The sequence below is a fragment of the Idiotropiscis lumnitzeri genome, chromosome 7, assembly GCF_059441095.1.
Source record: "Idiotropiscis lumnitzeri isolate Australia: NSW breed Sydney's pygmy pipehorse chromosome 7, RoL_Ilum_1.0, whole genome shotgun sequence".
NCBI lineage: Eukaryota > Metazoa > Chordata > Actinopteri > Syngnathiformes > Syngnathidae > Idiotropiscis > Idiotropiscis lumnitzeri.
In genome coordinates, this window is record NC_142397.1 from 23,522,169 (window position 1) to 23,538,963 (window position 16,795).

Sequence of the window (16,795 nt, forward strand, 5' to 3'; positions counted from 1 at the left end):
TATCTAATTTATATATTTGTCTGTATTATTGTTGTATTGCACTGGAGAGGGGAGCCCTCTAATCTCGTTGCACACTTGAGTACGATGACAATAAAGGGATTTCTAATTCTAATTCTAATTCTAATTGTGTTGTTAGCTTTGTGTCCCACTTGGCTCTGTCCTCGTGGAGGCAAGTAGGGTGCCGCTTGTGGCACACATCACACTCGCTTCTATTGCTACATTTCTTGGATTGGTGGCCAGGGTTGAGACAACCAAAACACAACAATCTTTGACGAAGCTTTTTTTTTTTAACCTCCTCCTTTATGAACTTTCTACACTTGGGCAAGGTATGTCCATTTTTCTTACAAAAGACACATGCAATTACTTGCTTTTCATCTACGCTTGAAGCCAGAACCTTTGCTCCCACCGTCGTGTTCCATTTTCCTCTTGGATTCTCAACTTCACCTTGCTTAATTGACATTAGCGAGGTAATTGGATGACAGACAATCTTCACTTCTTTCTTTTGGAATGCGACGAACTGACTGAAGGTGGGAAAATGTTGATTTTGTTCTTCCATTTCCACCGATATACGATTCCACCTAGCCATCAACCAGTACGGCAATTTAGAGAGAATCTTCCTGTTCTCGTTGCAGTCGTTCAAAATTTCCAGATCCTTTATGTGGGTCATTGCGGCCTCACAACTGCGAAGAAAATTTGTAAAGCTTCTGAGCTTGAAGCTTTCCTTAGGTCCTATCTTGGGCCATGAGTGGAGCTTTTCTCTGTATGACTGTGCAATCATGAAAGGGTTTCCATATCTCTCGTCTAAGAGCTCACATGCTGCCACATGGGCGGATGTTGTGCCAAGTAGGAAATAGCCCTCGATTGCTTTCTTTGCATCTCCATCTACATATCGGTGGAGGTAGTAGAGCTTCTCATTTTCATTAATGCTCTTCTGTTCAATCAGCATTTTGAATGACAGTCTCCAGTCATTGTACATCAAGGGATCCCCTTTGAATACAACAGGTTCAGGAACTGGAATTCTGTTGGTACTCACTACACCTGCGATCACCTGGACGAGCTCTGCTGCACTTTCACTTCGGGAGGAAATCTGGGCCTTAAGTGCCGAGAGCACATACGGGATTGAGGACTTGTGGGAGCAGGTACTTGTTTGACTGTTCTCAACTCACAACTCAGTATGTCTTTCTTCTCATCTTCAGTGACCTCCACTTGATCGTACACTTCTATTCTCGCCTGTGCTGCACTGAGACTTTTCATTGCCTCCAATTGCTGTATTTTACGCTTCTTTTCATCGAGTGATCTTTGAAGGGCTGCATGTTCTGCTCTCATTTGAGCTTTGATTTTAGCTTCCGCTTCTTCTATTTGGATTTGTCGTTTCAACTCGTCAGCTTCTCTTTCCAAACGGCGATTTACAGCTGCTGCTTCTTGTTCAGCTACCTTATTCAATGCTTCCTCTTCCAGCCGTCGTATTTCTTGTTGCTCTTTTTCTTGTTCTTGAGAGACTTTGACTTTGGCATGGCTTGCAGCAGCATCAGCAGCAGCTTCTTGTCGTCTTTCAGCTGACCCATTTGTATGTAGTGAGGTCTTCTTAGAGCCAGAGAAGAGAGAACTAACACGAGAGTTGAACAGAGAACCTACTTCAGGCCATTCATCATCTTCAAGTGCATCTTCACCCAGTTGTCTTGAGGCTTGGTCAGAAATGAACTTGGATACTTGGATCAACTCTCCGGCGAGTTTCCTGATCTGGCAGTGAGATTTGCCGTAGCTCGTCATATGCACGCTGTACATCTGCAGCACAACCACAACCAATTATGTGATTGAGCTTGTACTCTGTTACTGGTTCTGTAACGTGTGCTAATTTCTTCTTGGCAAATTTCACACTGTGCCTCCATTTCTCAAATGTGAAATTGAACCTTCGTTGAAAAGCCTTAATTTTCTCCTCTTGCATTGCTCTGCCTTTCTCAGTCAGCGTTCTGCTTCTTTCACTTTTTCTCAGCTTCTTTTTAGCAGTGTCTACAACTTGCCTCCTTTCAGGCTGCTCTTGGGAGTCCTCTTTGTCACTAGTAATGTCCCTTACAATCCTAGTAACCTGCTCACTTAGAAGCTGACTATCACTGCCTTCTATGTCAGTCAGCTCTCCTTTTCTTGACATCTTGTCACAGACCTACACTTACTTGTGTGTTATATAAACTAAATATATTAGTATACTGAATCTGTAAATTGAAACTATTACTGATTACTGTGCTATAACTGAAATGTTTATATATAAATATTTCCTTTTAAATTTCCTTAAACCTCTACATCCAAAGTTAGCAAATATGATTATTGTTCAATTAAATTAATCTTGAAAACTTGAAACACTTAGTTTATATGCAGATATGCAGTCTTACTTTGACTTGGAATTGACGCACATGTTGAACAGTCAATATAATACTCCCAAACAATGTAAACCATGTAAAATATTGATCCCTAGTGGTTATTTGTAATTATTATACAATCAACCCACACTTTACTCACACACTAACTAAATAGCACAATTACAAAAATCGCCCTTTCCTTGGATTAGTTTCTTAACAACAGTCCATGTTACGTTATTGTGTGATTAAATAACGAGAGAGAGAGAGAGCGGTTAACTTGCTTGTTAACGTTTAATATAACGACCCATGTTTTCCTTACCACCCCACATTCCTGTAACAAGTCCCCTGATTGGCTGAGATAACAACATTAACTCTGATTGGTTATATTAACCTTTACACAACATCTCCCCCTTTTAAGTAAGAAACAACATCAACATGACTTCACTTCCACATAGGAACATTGATCATAACAGTCAGGAACTCTTTTCACACAATCACAAGTCCAGTCGTTTGGGTGGACGTGAATGTCTGCCTGAGCTTGTAACATAAGCAGCATTTGGCTCTGCTGCAGGTTGATTCATCCTAGGCAAGTCAGTTTCCTGCCTGTTGGTCGGAATGGATGCTGACTGCTGGGTAGCTCGCAGGTGTGCGCGGTTTCTCCTCAACAGTCCATCCTCTGTTCTGACTAGGTAGGATCTGGGGGCGTCTGTCTGCTGCACAACTGTCCCGTGAGTGCTTTCTGTAGTGATACATACGTTCTGGCCAGGATGTAACTCCGGTTGACTCTGTGTTCTGTGGCGTCTGTTATAATATTCCACTTGTTTCCGTTTACCTTGTGTGTCTGTGGTCCGGAACTGTTTAATGTTGGGCCAGCGTGGACGCAGTGATTCGGGCACTTGTGGGAGTGTGGTCCTGAGCTGTCTTCCCATAAGAAGTTGGGCTGGAGAGTAACCATTTTCCAGAGGGGTCGCTCGATAACTAAGCAACGCTCTTGCATAGTCTCCTCCCCCTTTCCATAATCCTTTGACGATGGCCACTGCCCGCTCAGCCTCACCATTGGCTTGTGGGTATCGCGGACTGCTGGTTATGTGCGTAAAGCCGTACCCACTGGCAAAGTCCTTAAAGAGTGAAGCAGCAAACTGTGGCCCATTGTCTGACACGAGCACCACTGGAACTCCATGTCGAGCAAAGATGTTCTTTAGCGCTGCTGTGACTGTTTCAGCTGATGCTGCATGGAGGTGTGCCACTTCGATGTAGCGAGAGAAATAATCTATCACTACCAGGTAGATTTTCTCTTTCCAGATGAACAGGTCAGTTCCAACGCGTTGCCACGGTCTCTCTGGCACAGGGGTTGGTAACCGGGGCTCCCGCTGCGTGTGCCGGTGTTCCACACATGTCTGACAATTTCCCACTTTGTTTTTAATTTCATTTGAGAGTCCTGGCCACCAGACTGACTGACGGGCTCTAGCTCGGCACTTTCCTATCCCTTGATGACCCTGATGGAGGATGTTGAGCATGTCATCTCTTAAGGAGCGGGGAATAACGATCCTTTGTCGTTTCAGGAGCAGGTCACCGGACATAGAAAGATAATTCCTCGCATACCAGTAAGGTCCGATATCAGCTGGAAGGTGAGTTTTGTCAGGCCACTTGGTTTGACAGTACTGTCTCAAAGTACTGCAAACTGCATCCTCTTTCTGCTTTTCTGCGAGCTGTTGCAATCTTACTTCCGTTGCTGGAAGACACTGTCTGATGGAGTCCACGAAGATTTGAACATCCGCCTCCATCTCTTTCTCCTCCTGTGTGGCTAAGTGACTCACTGGAGCTCTCGACAAAGTGTCTGCCGCGATGAGTTGCTTCCCTGGCACATGCACAATGTCATAGGTGAACCTTAACAGTCGTAGTCGAAATCTCAAGACAGGGGGAGGAAGCTCATCCAGCGCTTTGCAACTCAGCAAAGGGACCAATGGCTTGTGATCCGTCTCAATTGTGAAGTTCATCCCTAGCAAGTACGTCTGCAGGCGTTCACATGCCCAGGTTACTGCTAGCGCTTCCATCTCAATCTGAGCATATCGTTTCTCAGCATCCGATAGCTGTCTGGAGATGAACACGACTGGTTTCCAGTCTCCACTCTCAGGCTGTTTCTGGATCAGGACTGCTCCAATCCCAAATGATGATGCATCAGCTGACACACGCGTCTCTGCATAAGGTGAGTATACAGCCAGGACTCTGGGTGAGCTCAGTTCTGATTTTAGCTTCTGGAAAGCTTCTCTTTGTGGTGTCCCGTCGTCGGCATGGCACACTACACCTTCACAGCCCTCTAGAATTTGCGTCATCCTCCGCTGGAAGTGTTCTGGGGCTGAGGATATTCCAAACGGCAACCGGTTGAAACAATAGCGACCGAATGGAGTGATGAAAGCAGTCAGGAGAGCACTATCTTCAGTCAATGGAATCTGCCAAAACCCTGATGTGGCATCCAATTTCGTGAAGAGTTTTGCTCCCGTCAGCATTGCCAGTGAGTGATCCACGTTTGGCAGAATGATCCTCTCCCGCTGCACCCATTCATTCAAGTGTGTCATGTCCACACACAGTCTCAGTCTTCCTTTTGACCTTGGTTTTGGTACCACGACCAGGCCAGCGCACCATGAAGTGGGTTTTGTGACCTTCGATATCACCCCCATGGCCTCCATCCGATCCAGTTCTGTCCTCACCTGATCACGTAACGGGAGAGGAACTCGACGTGGGGCGGACAGAGCATATGGTGTGGCCCCTGGTCTTAGCACAATTTTGTATGGCGTTGTCAGTTTCCCCAGTCCTTTGAAGACTGTGGGGTAACACTTTACAAAATCATCTCCCACTTGAACTGCGTGCATACGCTTCACAAGAGCCAGAGCTTTAATGGCTGGAAGTCCTAACAGTAATTTTGAGAAATTGTTCACCACATAGATGTCTTGTTCAGTGTGTCTATTTCTCACCTTCAGTTTTCCTCTGAAGTAGCCTTTTACCTCCAAGGGCTGCCTGCCCGGGCCGTACAAGGGAATTTTCGGGGGTTTCAAAGTCCCATGTTTGTCTGTTGAGTAGTGGTGAAACGGAATAGCTGTGACTCCTGCTCCAGTGTCTAATTTAAACTCTCTGGTTTCTCCATTTAATTCAAGATGTTCTGTCCATTCATTTTCAACATCGTCCATTGCAATAATAATTTCTCCCAGAAAGGTGACGTCAGAGTTACACTCCGTAGAGTCATCTGTGATGTCATGGACGCTGCCAGCTGACCGACATTTCTGGGCAAAATGTCCTCTCTTTTTGCATTTGTGGCATTCAGCATCTTTAGCGGGGCAGTCTTTCCACACGTGGTTTGTTTTATTTCCACATCTCCCGCAGTTCACCTCTTTATGCCTATTTCCTGATTTGGGACGTGCGCTGCTCCTGTCTCCTTTTGAGGTCCTCTGGGTTTTCCATTTTGTAGTCATCACATCTATGTTTCCCGACTCGCTCTCATCCCTACTGCCACACAGTACCGGTTGCTGCCTCTTTATTTCTTTACTGTGGCGCACTCGGCATATTGTCTTTTCAAGTGTGAGATCCGGGTCCATCTGTAATGACTCTGACAACTTTGTATCTCTTAGACCAACAACAATCCTGTCTCTGATAAGCTCCTCTCTTAGTGCTCCAAATGCACAGTGTTCTGCAAGACTATGGACAGCAGTGATGAATGATTCTGCACTTTCTTTCGGCTCTTGATTTCTTCGATTGAAACGTGCACGGTCAAAAATTACATTTTTCTTGCTCACACAGTGGTTCTCAAAGGCTTGTTTCACATCTGTATATACCTTCTTCTGCTCACTGCTTAAGGGCAACACGCTCAATATATCTTCAGCTTCATCTCCTAGAGTATACATCAGGGTGTTGACTTGGTACTCTTCAGACTGTTTATCCAAACTTGATGCTATTCTGAAACGTTCAAACCGTCGTATCCACTTTGGCCATTCATTTGCATTGCTGAAGTCAAAGTTACCGGGTGGAGCTAGCTGGACACTGCTCGCCAGTGCTGGAGGGTTGTTGAGCATTTTTTTTTCTTTTTAATTATAGCTTAAACGGCACCTTGGTTCGTTGTCCTTCTTTTTAGCTTTATCGGCCGCCTTCTCGCCTGTTTACGTCTCCCCCGACGCACCTTCGGCGAAGTCGGCTCCTCTCTCTGCCTTCTAGCCTGGCGTTAGCGAGCCAACGTTAGCTTCGAGCCTAACGTAGCCACCCGATCGTCTCGTCCGGGCAATTCTTCTCATGGGAACGTATCCTCCCGCGATTCACGAAGATCCCACTTCTGACACCATGTTACGTTATTGTGTGATTAAATAATGAGAGAGAGAGAGAGCGGTTAACTTGCTTGTTAACGTTTACTATAACGACCCATGTTTTCCTTACCACCCCACATTCCTGTAACAAGTCCCCTGATTGGCTGAGATAACAACATTAACTCTGATTGGTTATATTAACCTTTACACAACAGTCCAAGCTTCTTGTGGCTTCTTCCTGTAAATGTAGCTCCTATGAAACCTTCTTGCTTGTGTGTGAAATGCGAATTGAGCTTAGCGTTCACTTCTTGCCGCTGACGTGACGACGTCACTGTAGGCGGCCATTGTGCTGTTCGACGAGCGTTGAAGCAGTCTCCGGCGCCATCTTCTGTCCACTTGCGTTGGTGAAACAGACGAGTTTTCACTGTAACTCCCTCCGCAGGCACGACAAACACAAATGGTTTTCTTTTGGATAACGGCTTTAATGAAGGCGTCTTATTCCATCACACCGTGAAAACTGTACACAAATAAATAATACAATTGACAAGTTACATTCATAAAAACAACAAAGTAACTAATGTCACATACTGAAACAATATAGAAACGAAAAAAATACCTCGTTGGCTGCTGCCACAAAAGAGGGAATTGAAGGGTGAATTGTTGAGGTGATCACTTATCCTCCTTGTCTCTATTCTTAATAAAGTCTGAGTGAAGTGACCGCAGGGTCAAACCAGTTGGTTGTCTATACACGTGTGGGGCCAAAACCGGGAAGGATTTAAAGGGAAACGGAAGGCAAGGGCGTGTCCTCCAATTAATGCGATACTATGTATATAATTAAATGCAAATACTAATATGTAAATTACTTAACTGCATAAATTAACTATACATATAATTAATTATAAAGAACTAACGAGGAACAAATAAATTAAATCCATGCCCAATTATGGGTACATTTACAGTGACCACAAAATGATTTTAAACTAATGTACCCCTAATTCATTATTATTCTCTTACACACAGAAAAAAACAACCGACTGAAAGCAGTTTGTAAAGAACGTTAAGGTTGGACTAACAATATTGACTGCAAATTATGGCTTAAGTTTCATGTCGCTTTGACAACAAAAAGTCCTGTAACTTCCGTTTATCCATTATCTGTACAGCTTCTCCACACAAGGGGCGCGGGGTGGGGGTGCTGAAGCTTTTCCTAGCCGTCTTCCGGCAGTAGGCGGGGGTACACCCTGGACTGGTTGCGAGCCAACCGCAGTATTTAGTATTTACAAATGCTAAGCTAATGCTTATTAGTGTGTATGTATTATGTATTTTGATGTACTTAACATTCGTGAAAACAAATTAAACTTTATACGCACATCAGGCTTGGAATATATATATATACATATATATATATATATATATATATTTACAGTGCAGTAACTTAGAGAGAGAGCGAGAGAGAGAGATTATTTTGCGATTCTCAAAATAAATGAATAAACAACTAGAACACCCTACAAATATTTAACCAAACAGTGTCGGTAATATGTTTCACCTCGGAGACATATGTAACAGCTCAGGACCTACCAAAGTGTTTTGGAACCCTCCCCTGAATCTTATACGATGTCCACCATTTTTATCTGATGTACTTTTCCTAGAGTTAAGAGTTAACCCGATACACCTGATATTTTTTGAGGAAGAGTGTGCTGGCTTTCATGATGTTTAAACATGAAATTTGTGATGTTTCATGAAACACTCCTGCCATTGGAGCTTGCGACAGACTGTTTCACATCAACAAGTTGTTTTGAAGATCAAAAAATGCTCAAAAACTCACATTCAGCCTGGCAAAAAATATAATCCATAATTTAGAGGTTTATTGTGCCAGTCCAATTCCATTGTGCCAGTATCACAAAGTGGCCTGGGCTGTGAGGGCCCTCCATAGCTGCTTGCAGCTCTAGTTTTCGGCTACTTGTTTTTTTGTGTTCAAAATTGTATTGTGTATGTGAAAGGGGTTTTCTAAAACACCCATACAATACATTTCTCAGATTCCATGTTGCATGCTTAATTTACGTAAAAGGGATGTAGTGTGTGTGCGCGTGTGGGCGTGTAGGTGTGTGTGTGTGAGTGAAAAGGACTCAATTCACTTCATATGCGGGAATGTTTTCTGCAAAGTTTGCAATGACATTGTGTGTTCCTGATTAATGTTGCAGAAGACTTAAATTTTCAAAAGACTGGTGCCATTAAGGACTATACCCACTCAAGCTTAATAATGGACTTTCAGGACCATGATTCATATTTGATTAATTTTACCCTACTGAAAATGATTGATGTGTAAATGTTATTTTAACAATATGTTTAGATTCAGCTGTTAGCACTCCGTGCTAACCCCGCGTGGGCTCCCGGAGCGAGACCCGATATTCCCCGCGAGCTGAGGAGGAAGAGACGGGGATGTCGTGCGGGGGCTAAACGCCAGGCAAGGAGGAGACGATATCACCCCGTCCTCCCGTCCGTTATTATGGGGAATGTTCGATCCCTCTCCAACAAAATGGACGAGCTAACAGCGCTAACCCGGCACGAGAGGATTGTCCGGGAGGCTAGTTTGCTGGTGTTCACGGAGTCGTGGCTAACAGAGCTAACGCCGGACGCCGTCGTGGAATTGGACGGCTTCCAAATACTACGCGCGGACAGGACACTGGAGAGCGGTAAGAGAAAAGGGGGAGGGCTGGCTGTGTTTGTTAATGATAGATGGTGTAACCCTGGGCATATAACTGTTAAGGATCAACTTTGCAGTCGGGACATTGAGATGATAGCTGTTAGCATGCGTCCGGTCTATTTACCGCGAGAGTTCAGTCATGTGATCGCGGTAGCGGCGTACGTGCCTCCCTCTGCTAACGGTGAGACAGCCTGTGATGTACTGAATGCAGCTGTGAGCAGGCTACAAACACAGCACCCAAATGCCTTGCTCCTTATCTCTGGTGACTTCAATCATGCTTCTCCTTCCTCCTCTCTGCCTTCATTCACACAATATGTAACATGCCAAACCAGAGACAATAAAATATTGGACCTCTTCTATGCCAACACCAAGGAGGCGTACACGTCACTGCCCCTCCCCCCGCTGGGCAAAGCTGACCACAACTTGGTTGCTCTCCTGCCTGTGTACAAACCTCTCGTCCGCAGGCAGCCAGCTGTGACACGCACAGTTCAGCGATGGTCCGGAGAAGCCGAGGAGGCCTTGAAGGACTGTTTCAACACAACTGTGTGGGAGGTATTCAGCGAAGCTCACGGTGAGGACATTAATGGTCTAACAGACACAGTTACAGACTATATTAACTTCTGCATGGAGAACACCATTCCCACCAGGACTGTAAGATGTTTCTCCAACAACAAACCCTGGATCACACCGGACATTAAAGCTCTCCTGAAGGAGAAAAAGAGGGCTTTTGTTTCAGGCGACAAGGACGAGCTGAAGAGAGTGCAGCGTCAGCTGAGAAGGAGGATCCGAGAGGGGAAAAAGTCCTACAGGATGCGGATGGAAGAACAACTGCAGCGGAACAATGCCAGGGATGTCTGGAGGGGCCTGAAGACCATCTCAGGCCACGGACAAGCAGGTAAGACCCGGAAGGGGGGGGGGCTTCAGTGGGCAAATGAGTTGAACCTATTTTTCAATAGGTTTGATCAAATGTCTGACCCCGCTCAGGCTTCCCTGATGCAGCCCCCACCCACCCCTCCTGCCACTGCGAACAAGACCCTCTCTCCCCCTCTCTCGCCCCTCTCTCTCTCCACAGGCTCCAGTTCCCAGCCTCATCAGACAACCACCACTTCCTCCTGCTCAGCCTTGTTCCTCACAACATCTCAGGTGAAGAACCAGCTGAGGAAGATGAAGGCGAGGAAGGCGGCAGGCCCAGATGGGATCAGCTCCCAGCTCCTCAAATCCTGCGCAGACCAGCTGTGTGGAATCGTCCAGCACATGTTCAACCTGAGCTTGAAGCTGGGCAGAGTCCCCCAGCTGTGGAAAACATCCTGCCTGGTTCCGGTTCCAAAGACACCCCATCCGAAGGAGCTCAACAACTTCAGACCAGTGGCGCTGACGTCTCATCTGATGAAGACCCTGGAGAGACTGGTCCTCGTCCATCTGCGCCCCCTGGTCAGCTCCTCAATGGACCCACTCCAGTTTGCATACCAGCCTGGCATCAGTGTGGATGATGCCATCATCTACCTGCTCCACACTTCACTCTTCCACCTGGAGAAGGCGGGGGGCACGGTGAGGATCATGTTCTTTGATTTCTCAAGTGCTTTCAACACCATCCAGCCCGCCTTATTGGGAGACAAGCTGGAGCAGGCGGGAGTGGGCCACCTCCTCATCACATGGATCCACGACTACCTCACAAACCGGCCACAGTACGTGAGGACCCAGGACTGTGTGTCTGACGTGCTCCTCTGCAGCACGGGAGCGCCGCAGGGAACTGTGCTGGCTCCCTTCCTGTTCACCCTCTACACCTCGGACTACAAATACAATTCCACAACCTGTCACCTGCAGAAGTTCTCTGATGACTCTGCGATTGTCGGCCTCATCACTGACGATGACGATCGGGAGTACAGAGGGGTTACGCAGGGGTTCGTGGACTGGTGTCAGCAGAACCGCCTCCAAATCAACGCTGGGAAATCCAAAGAGCTGGTGGTGGATTTCCGCAAGCGTCGGCACTCTCCACCTGCACCAGTGAATATCCAGGGAACAGACGTTGAGAGGGTCTCAACTTACAAGTACCTGGGTGTTCATCTGAACAATAAACTGGACTGGAGCGACAACACAGACGCTCTCTATAGGAAGGGTCAGAGCAGACTCTTCCTACTCAGGCGGCTGAGGTCCTTTGGCGTTCGGGGAACACTCCTCAGGAACTTCTATGACTCGGTGGTTTCATCAGTCATCTTCTATGGAGTGGTCTCCTGGGCAGGAGGCATCTCGGGCCGAGACAAAAAGAGACTGGACAAACTGGTGAGGAGGGCCAGCTCTGTCCTGGGCTGCTCCCTGGACTCTGTGGACTCAGTGGGGGGCAGAAGGATGACTGCAAAACTGTCATCAATGCTGGACAAACCAGCCCACCCATTCAATGACACTCTGAGAACACTTTACAGCTCCTTCAGTGACAGACTTTTACACCCTCGCTGTACCAAAGAGAGATTTCGCCGCTCCTTCCTGCCAACTGCTGTCAGACTTTTTAACAAGAACATTGGGTCAGGCCTACAAACGGGAGGGCATTAGTGCAATTGTGCAGTCCTAGGATGCAATATTAACTACTACTGTACTTTCAGCCAAGGGTGTACTTAAATATTGACCAATGATGTATTTTGTTTACCATTACAGTATTCTTATTACAATACTTCTATCACTGTAGTATTTCTACCACTGCAGGATGTTCACTATTACAGTACTTTTATCATTGCAGTACTTTCATCATTGCAGTATTTTTCTATCGTTGCAGTACTTTTACTTTTACAGTACTTTTACCATTGCAGTATTTTCTATCATGCAGTACTTTTCTATCATTTCAGTACTCTTACCATTACAGTACTTTTATCATTGCAATATTTTTATGATTGCAGTATTTTCAATCATTCAGTAGTTTTTATCATTACAGCGTTTCCCCCTCCGTATAATGGACAAACATTAGGAGTGTTTCCTTACACTTAGATACGTTTATACTGTGTATATTTGCATGCTTTTTCTGAATGTCTGCTGCTAATGTTATACATTAACGGCTACATTACGCCGCCGACTCTGTGTGATCTATATCTTTGCTGCTGTAACACCTCAAATTTCCCCATTGTGGGACTAATAAAGGACATCTTATCTTATCTTATCTTATCTAGATGTGGGAGGTTATCAACAAAGTTGTTTTGTATGTCATTGGACAATGACTATAACTACTTCATGTTTGTCGAACCCCAAGCATAGCTGCGCGCTGGTTCTTCCGGAACCAGTATCCCACATAAAGTTACAGATAAAAATAATTTTTAAAAATGTGCAAGACCTAAGAGTGCCAACAACGTTTTGTTTCATTTGTGGAAGAAACTAAGATTTTAAAAAAAGTTTCATTCGTCCCTCGGCAGGGATCATCTTAATGCACAAAATCGACCCTTGGGTCGCCAACCTTTTTTGGGTTAATATTTGTATATCTGACTCCAGCGGTGCAAGTGGCTCACGAATCATTGAAACCCTCCACACGTCACTGTCACTGAGGCATGTCAGCCATCAAATCTGTTGTCACAATGCTGCTGTCTCCTTGGAGCTTCATCTTTAGCTCCCAGCCTGGTCCAGCTCAAGTATTTAGCCTGAGTACAACTTACCGGATGCTGCTAATGGAAGTTTAGCCGAAGCAGAAACCTTCAATCCTTCTGAAGGTGATTAAGTACCTAAATAAAGGCTGAGTAAGTGGGATAAGCCTACTTGGCTTATCCATACTGTACAAGTCATGCTCCAGATGGCAGTGGTGGAACTAGACTTTCATCCTTGGGGTGGCCATGAGGTGGCCAAGGCTATCTCAGGGGGTGCTCAAAACAAAAACTTGGAAAACAATCAATAATCAACATCTATTTTTACCCATCCTTCCATTATTCGAACTGCTTATCCTCATGAGTGTCGTAGGTATGCTGGACCCAATCCCAGCTGTCTTTGGGAAGTAGGCAGGGTACACTCTGAACTGATTGCCAGCCAATTGTAGGGCTCACTTAGACGAGCAACCAATCACACTCCCAATCACACCTATTGAGAATTTAGAGTGTTCAATTAACCTACAATGCATGTCTTTGGAATGTGTTAGGAAACAGGAGTTCTCGGAGGAAACTCATGCCGGCATGGGGAGAACATGCAAACTCCACACAGGAAGGTTGGAGTCTGGATTCAAACGCTGGGCCTCCCTACTGTGAGGTGGATGTGCGAACTTGTCGGCCGCTGTGCTTTGCACATATGATACAATACAATACAATGCAACTTTATTCATATAGTGCATTTCACAACAGCTGGTGCTGTAACAAAGCTCTTTCCATATGGTGAAATATAAATTACTTGTTATAGTAAATCAATTATTGGCCGGGCAGATTATCGCGGCCGAAATTTGTCATTTTGCCGAAAATCGGCAGCTGCCTTTTTTAAAATTTTTATTTAAATTTTGGCTCGCTGCAGCGCACTTCTCTCTCTCTGTTGCGCTCGCGAACCTTGCTTGTAACAGGCAGATTGCCCGCCCACGGCACCATCTGATTGGTTCCTTGTGCAGCCAATCAGCAGTAAGCAGCCCGTTTTCTTTTTTCACCTCGAGTCACTACTGGCGAGGACCCGAGCAGAGGAAGGTACAGCGACAGACTTTGCCCAAATTTTAATAAATGTCAGTCTACTACAACTCGCAATCACTTTTAACATTACTATGACCCCTTTTATGTCATATAAACATAAGGGGCAGTTCTACTCACCACAATAGGATGCCTTTGCCTTGAGGCAAAATCTAATCATTCCCTTACTGTAACATTGCAGAGATAATTTCCTCCTTGAACAACATGACTCTAGAGACAAGTAAAGTTGATGATAATACTGAGAGATGTAAATGATGTAAAAGTAAGGAATGGGTGAGTGTCAGTGTATCCATAGCTGTGTGTGAAAGTCACATGTCAGAAAAAGCTAAACTCAACTATTTAAAGAGCAATTTAAAACAACCACCGCTCCATACAAAGTGCTGTTACATGGCAAAGATTGACACCAGAGTACTTGAAAAATAAATATATATTTTTTACAAGCGATAAAAAAGGTTTGACATGTTGTATATCTCTAAAGTTGTTTAATAAATATGTGCTTAAAGGCTTTTAAATTAAGTCAAGTTTTGGAGTTTTTACTTTTAAAATTTTTGACTCAATTTTACCCCTTTTTTTCTACAAATGAATATCGGCTTTAAATATGGGTTATTGGCCTCCATGACTACTAATAATCGGTATCGGTCTATCACTAACATACACGCACGCATGTATATATGCATGGACACACACACACAGTTACTGTATTCACAGTCTTATTTACACATATAGGACTAAATACAAATTATTCTTTCTTTTTTTTTCTCTTTTGGTGGAGGTGATTTTGTGTTCAGTCAGACACTCTCTTTTATAGTAATACCTGGCTTCCTTCAGAAATGAAGGAATTCATTTTGTTTCCTGTAGAATGAGAATGCCCTCTATTGTCATTATACTCAGTGTACAATATGGAGAGCTCCCCTCTCCAGTGCAATATAACAATAATTTAATTAAATGTATCAATGAAATTAATCAAATAATTAAATAGAAAATAAATACGAAATTAAATAACTAAACCATGTTCTATGCGCAGTGCTAGCGTTAGCATTGGGGGGGTGTAAACAGCAGTGACCATTACTACTGTTAGCTCCCTCGGGAGAAAATAAGTCAGATAATTAATATCCGTTTGAAATATCTTCTGTTGTGCCATTTCCTGACATTGAGTCACTTGTTTTACCATGTATATAGCATATTGGTGCACTGGCATCAGAGTTGACCAATTTATTTGAATGTTTTATTGTATCTTGTTAACGGTTGCAAAATGTATTAGTTAACATTTTAAGGATATGATATTTGAAGACTCCATTGGAATTAATTTTAAAGCTATATGGAATCAAAGTGAATGAGAGATCTACAAATGTCATATTACAAGACGGCACGAGTTCATATTTAACTTACTGTAATGATTGCTATTTTTTTTATGTCATTGAGCTTTTCAAACATTACCAACACCTGAAACAAAAAATACAAAAAAAGGTTTTCAGTTATAAATGGGTTTCAATTACTGAAATAAAAAATAAATAATTAATCTAAATGACTTCTTGGCCTGTTTGCTATTTCTGTTCTTTCTTTTCTGTTCCCAATTCCCCGAATTAGGTGATGGCGATTCACTTGGAAGTGGCTGTACTGAATTTACACCAACTGACTGGTACAAGATCGAAGGCTCATCTTCGGATATGCTGCCATGGATATTACGGCCCTGGATGAGGACCCACTCCACTGAAGTCATCTTCCTGCAGCACTTCATTCAATTGACTCTTATATTATCTCATCTATTATTGCATAGCATCATTGTATGTGTCAAATGTTGCCCAGTTGGCATCCATTGCAGCCTGGTCATCCTGGAAGGGGGATTCCCCCATCTGTGGTCCCTTCTCAAGGTTTCTCACTTTTCCCTAATGAGGTTTTGTGAGTTTTTCCTTGCCCTCCTGGGGGTTAAGATCGGGGATGTCGATTGTGGCTATGTAAAGCCCTTTGAGACTGTCTGTGATTAAGGGCTATACAAATAAAATTGACTTGACTTGACTACGTTGTTTCGCTTGAGAAACCACTCATCTTGTTCCCTGCCACCACTTACCCCCCTCTTTTATATTTACTTAGATTATATTTACTCCCCTGAGGCTCTGCCTAGTCCTCGGCACCTCCAGCAGCATTTGGTCCACAGACCAGAGGCAGCGGGCAGGTGCATAGGGGGGAGGAGCTCTAATAGGTACGCTGGGGCGAGGACATTTAAAGAATTATTTGAAGACGAACATAAGTATCATAAAAAGTGAACTCTAAAGTGCACTGGGAGCCAGTGAAGAGAGTCCAAGATTGGGGTTATGTGACCCATCATCCGAGCGCCAGTTAAGAGGTGAGTGGCAGCATTTTGGACCAGTTGGAGGTGAGGTGAGGAGTGGCTGACTCCAAAGTAAAGTGAATTACAGTAATCTAGTCTAGATGTAACATATGCGCCCGACCGCCACCACCACCTGTCTCTGTCTCGGTGGTGCCGACCTGCCGCCGCCACCTGTTTCTGTCTTGGTGGTGCCAACCTGCCGCCGCCATCCGTCTCTGCCTCGGAGGCGCACGACCTGCGGCTGCCATGGCCTCCAGGACACCCGCCTGACTGGCCTCCCCTGACAGGCATGGAACTCTTGGAGGATTGACGGATCAAGGATCCAGGAGCAGGGGACCCACTGACGCTCTTCTGGCCCATAGCCCTCCCAGTCGACCAAATACTGGTCACCCCTGCCCCCCTCTTCTTGAAGTCCAGAACCGACCGGATCGTGTAGTCAGGCCCACCATCGACCAGACGCGGAGGAGGAGGAGGCCCCTCTGGAGGGTTGA

The 16,795-nt window shown here is 44.8% G+C and overlaps 1 protein-coding gene across 1 annotated transcript; it reads left to right on the plus strand.

Annotated features, from left to right (window-relative positions):
* Positions 1–244: 244 nt before the first annotated feature.
* On the plus strand, positions 245–12,965 carry LOC148334301 (uncharacterized). Its single transcript, XM_088299878.1, has 4 exons — positions 245–326; positions 8,991–10,239; positions 10,417–11,772; positions 12,931–12,965. The coding sequence occupies exons 1-4, from the start codon at positions 303–305 to the stop codon at positions 12,963–12,965; spliced, it is 2,664 nt and encodes an 887-aa protein (XP_088156004.1). The 5' UTR covers positions 245–302.
* Positions 12,966–16,795: the final 3,830 nt, after the last annotated feature.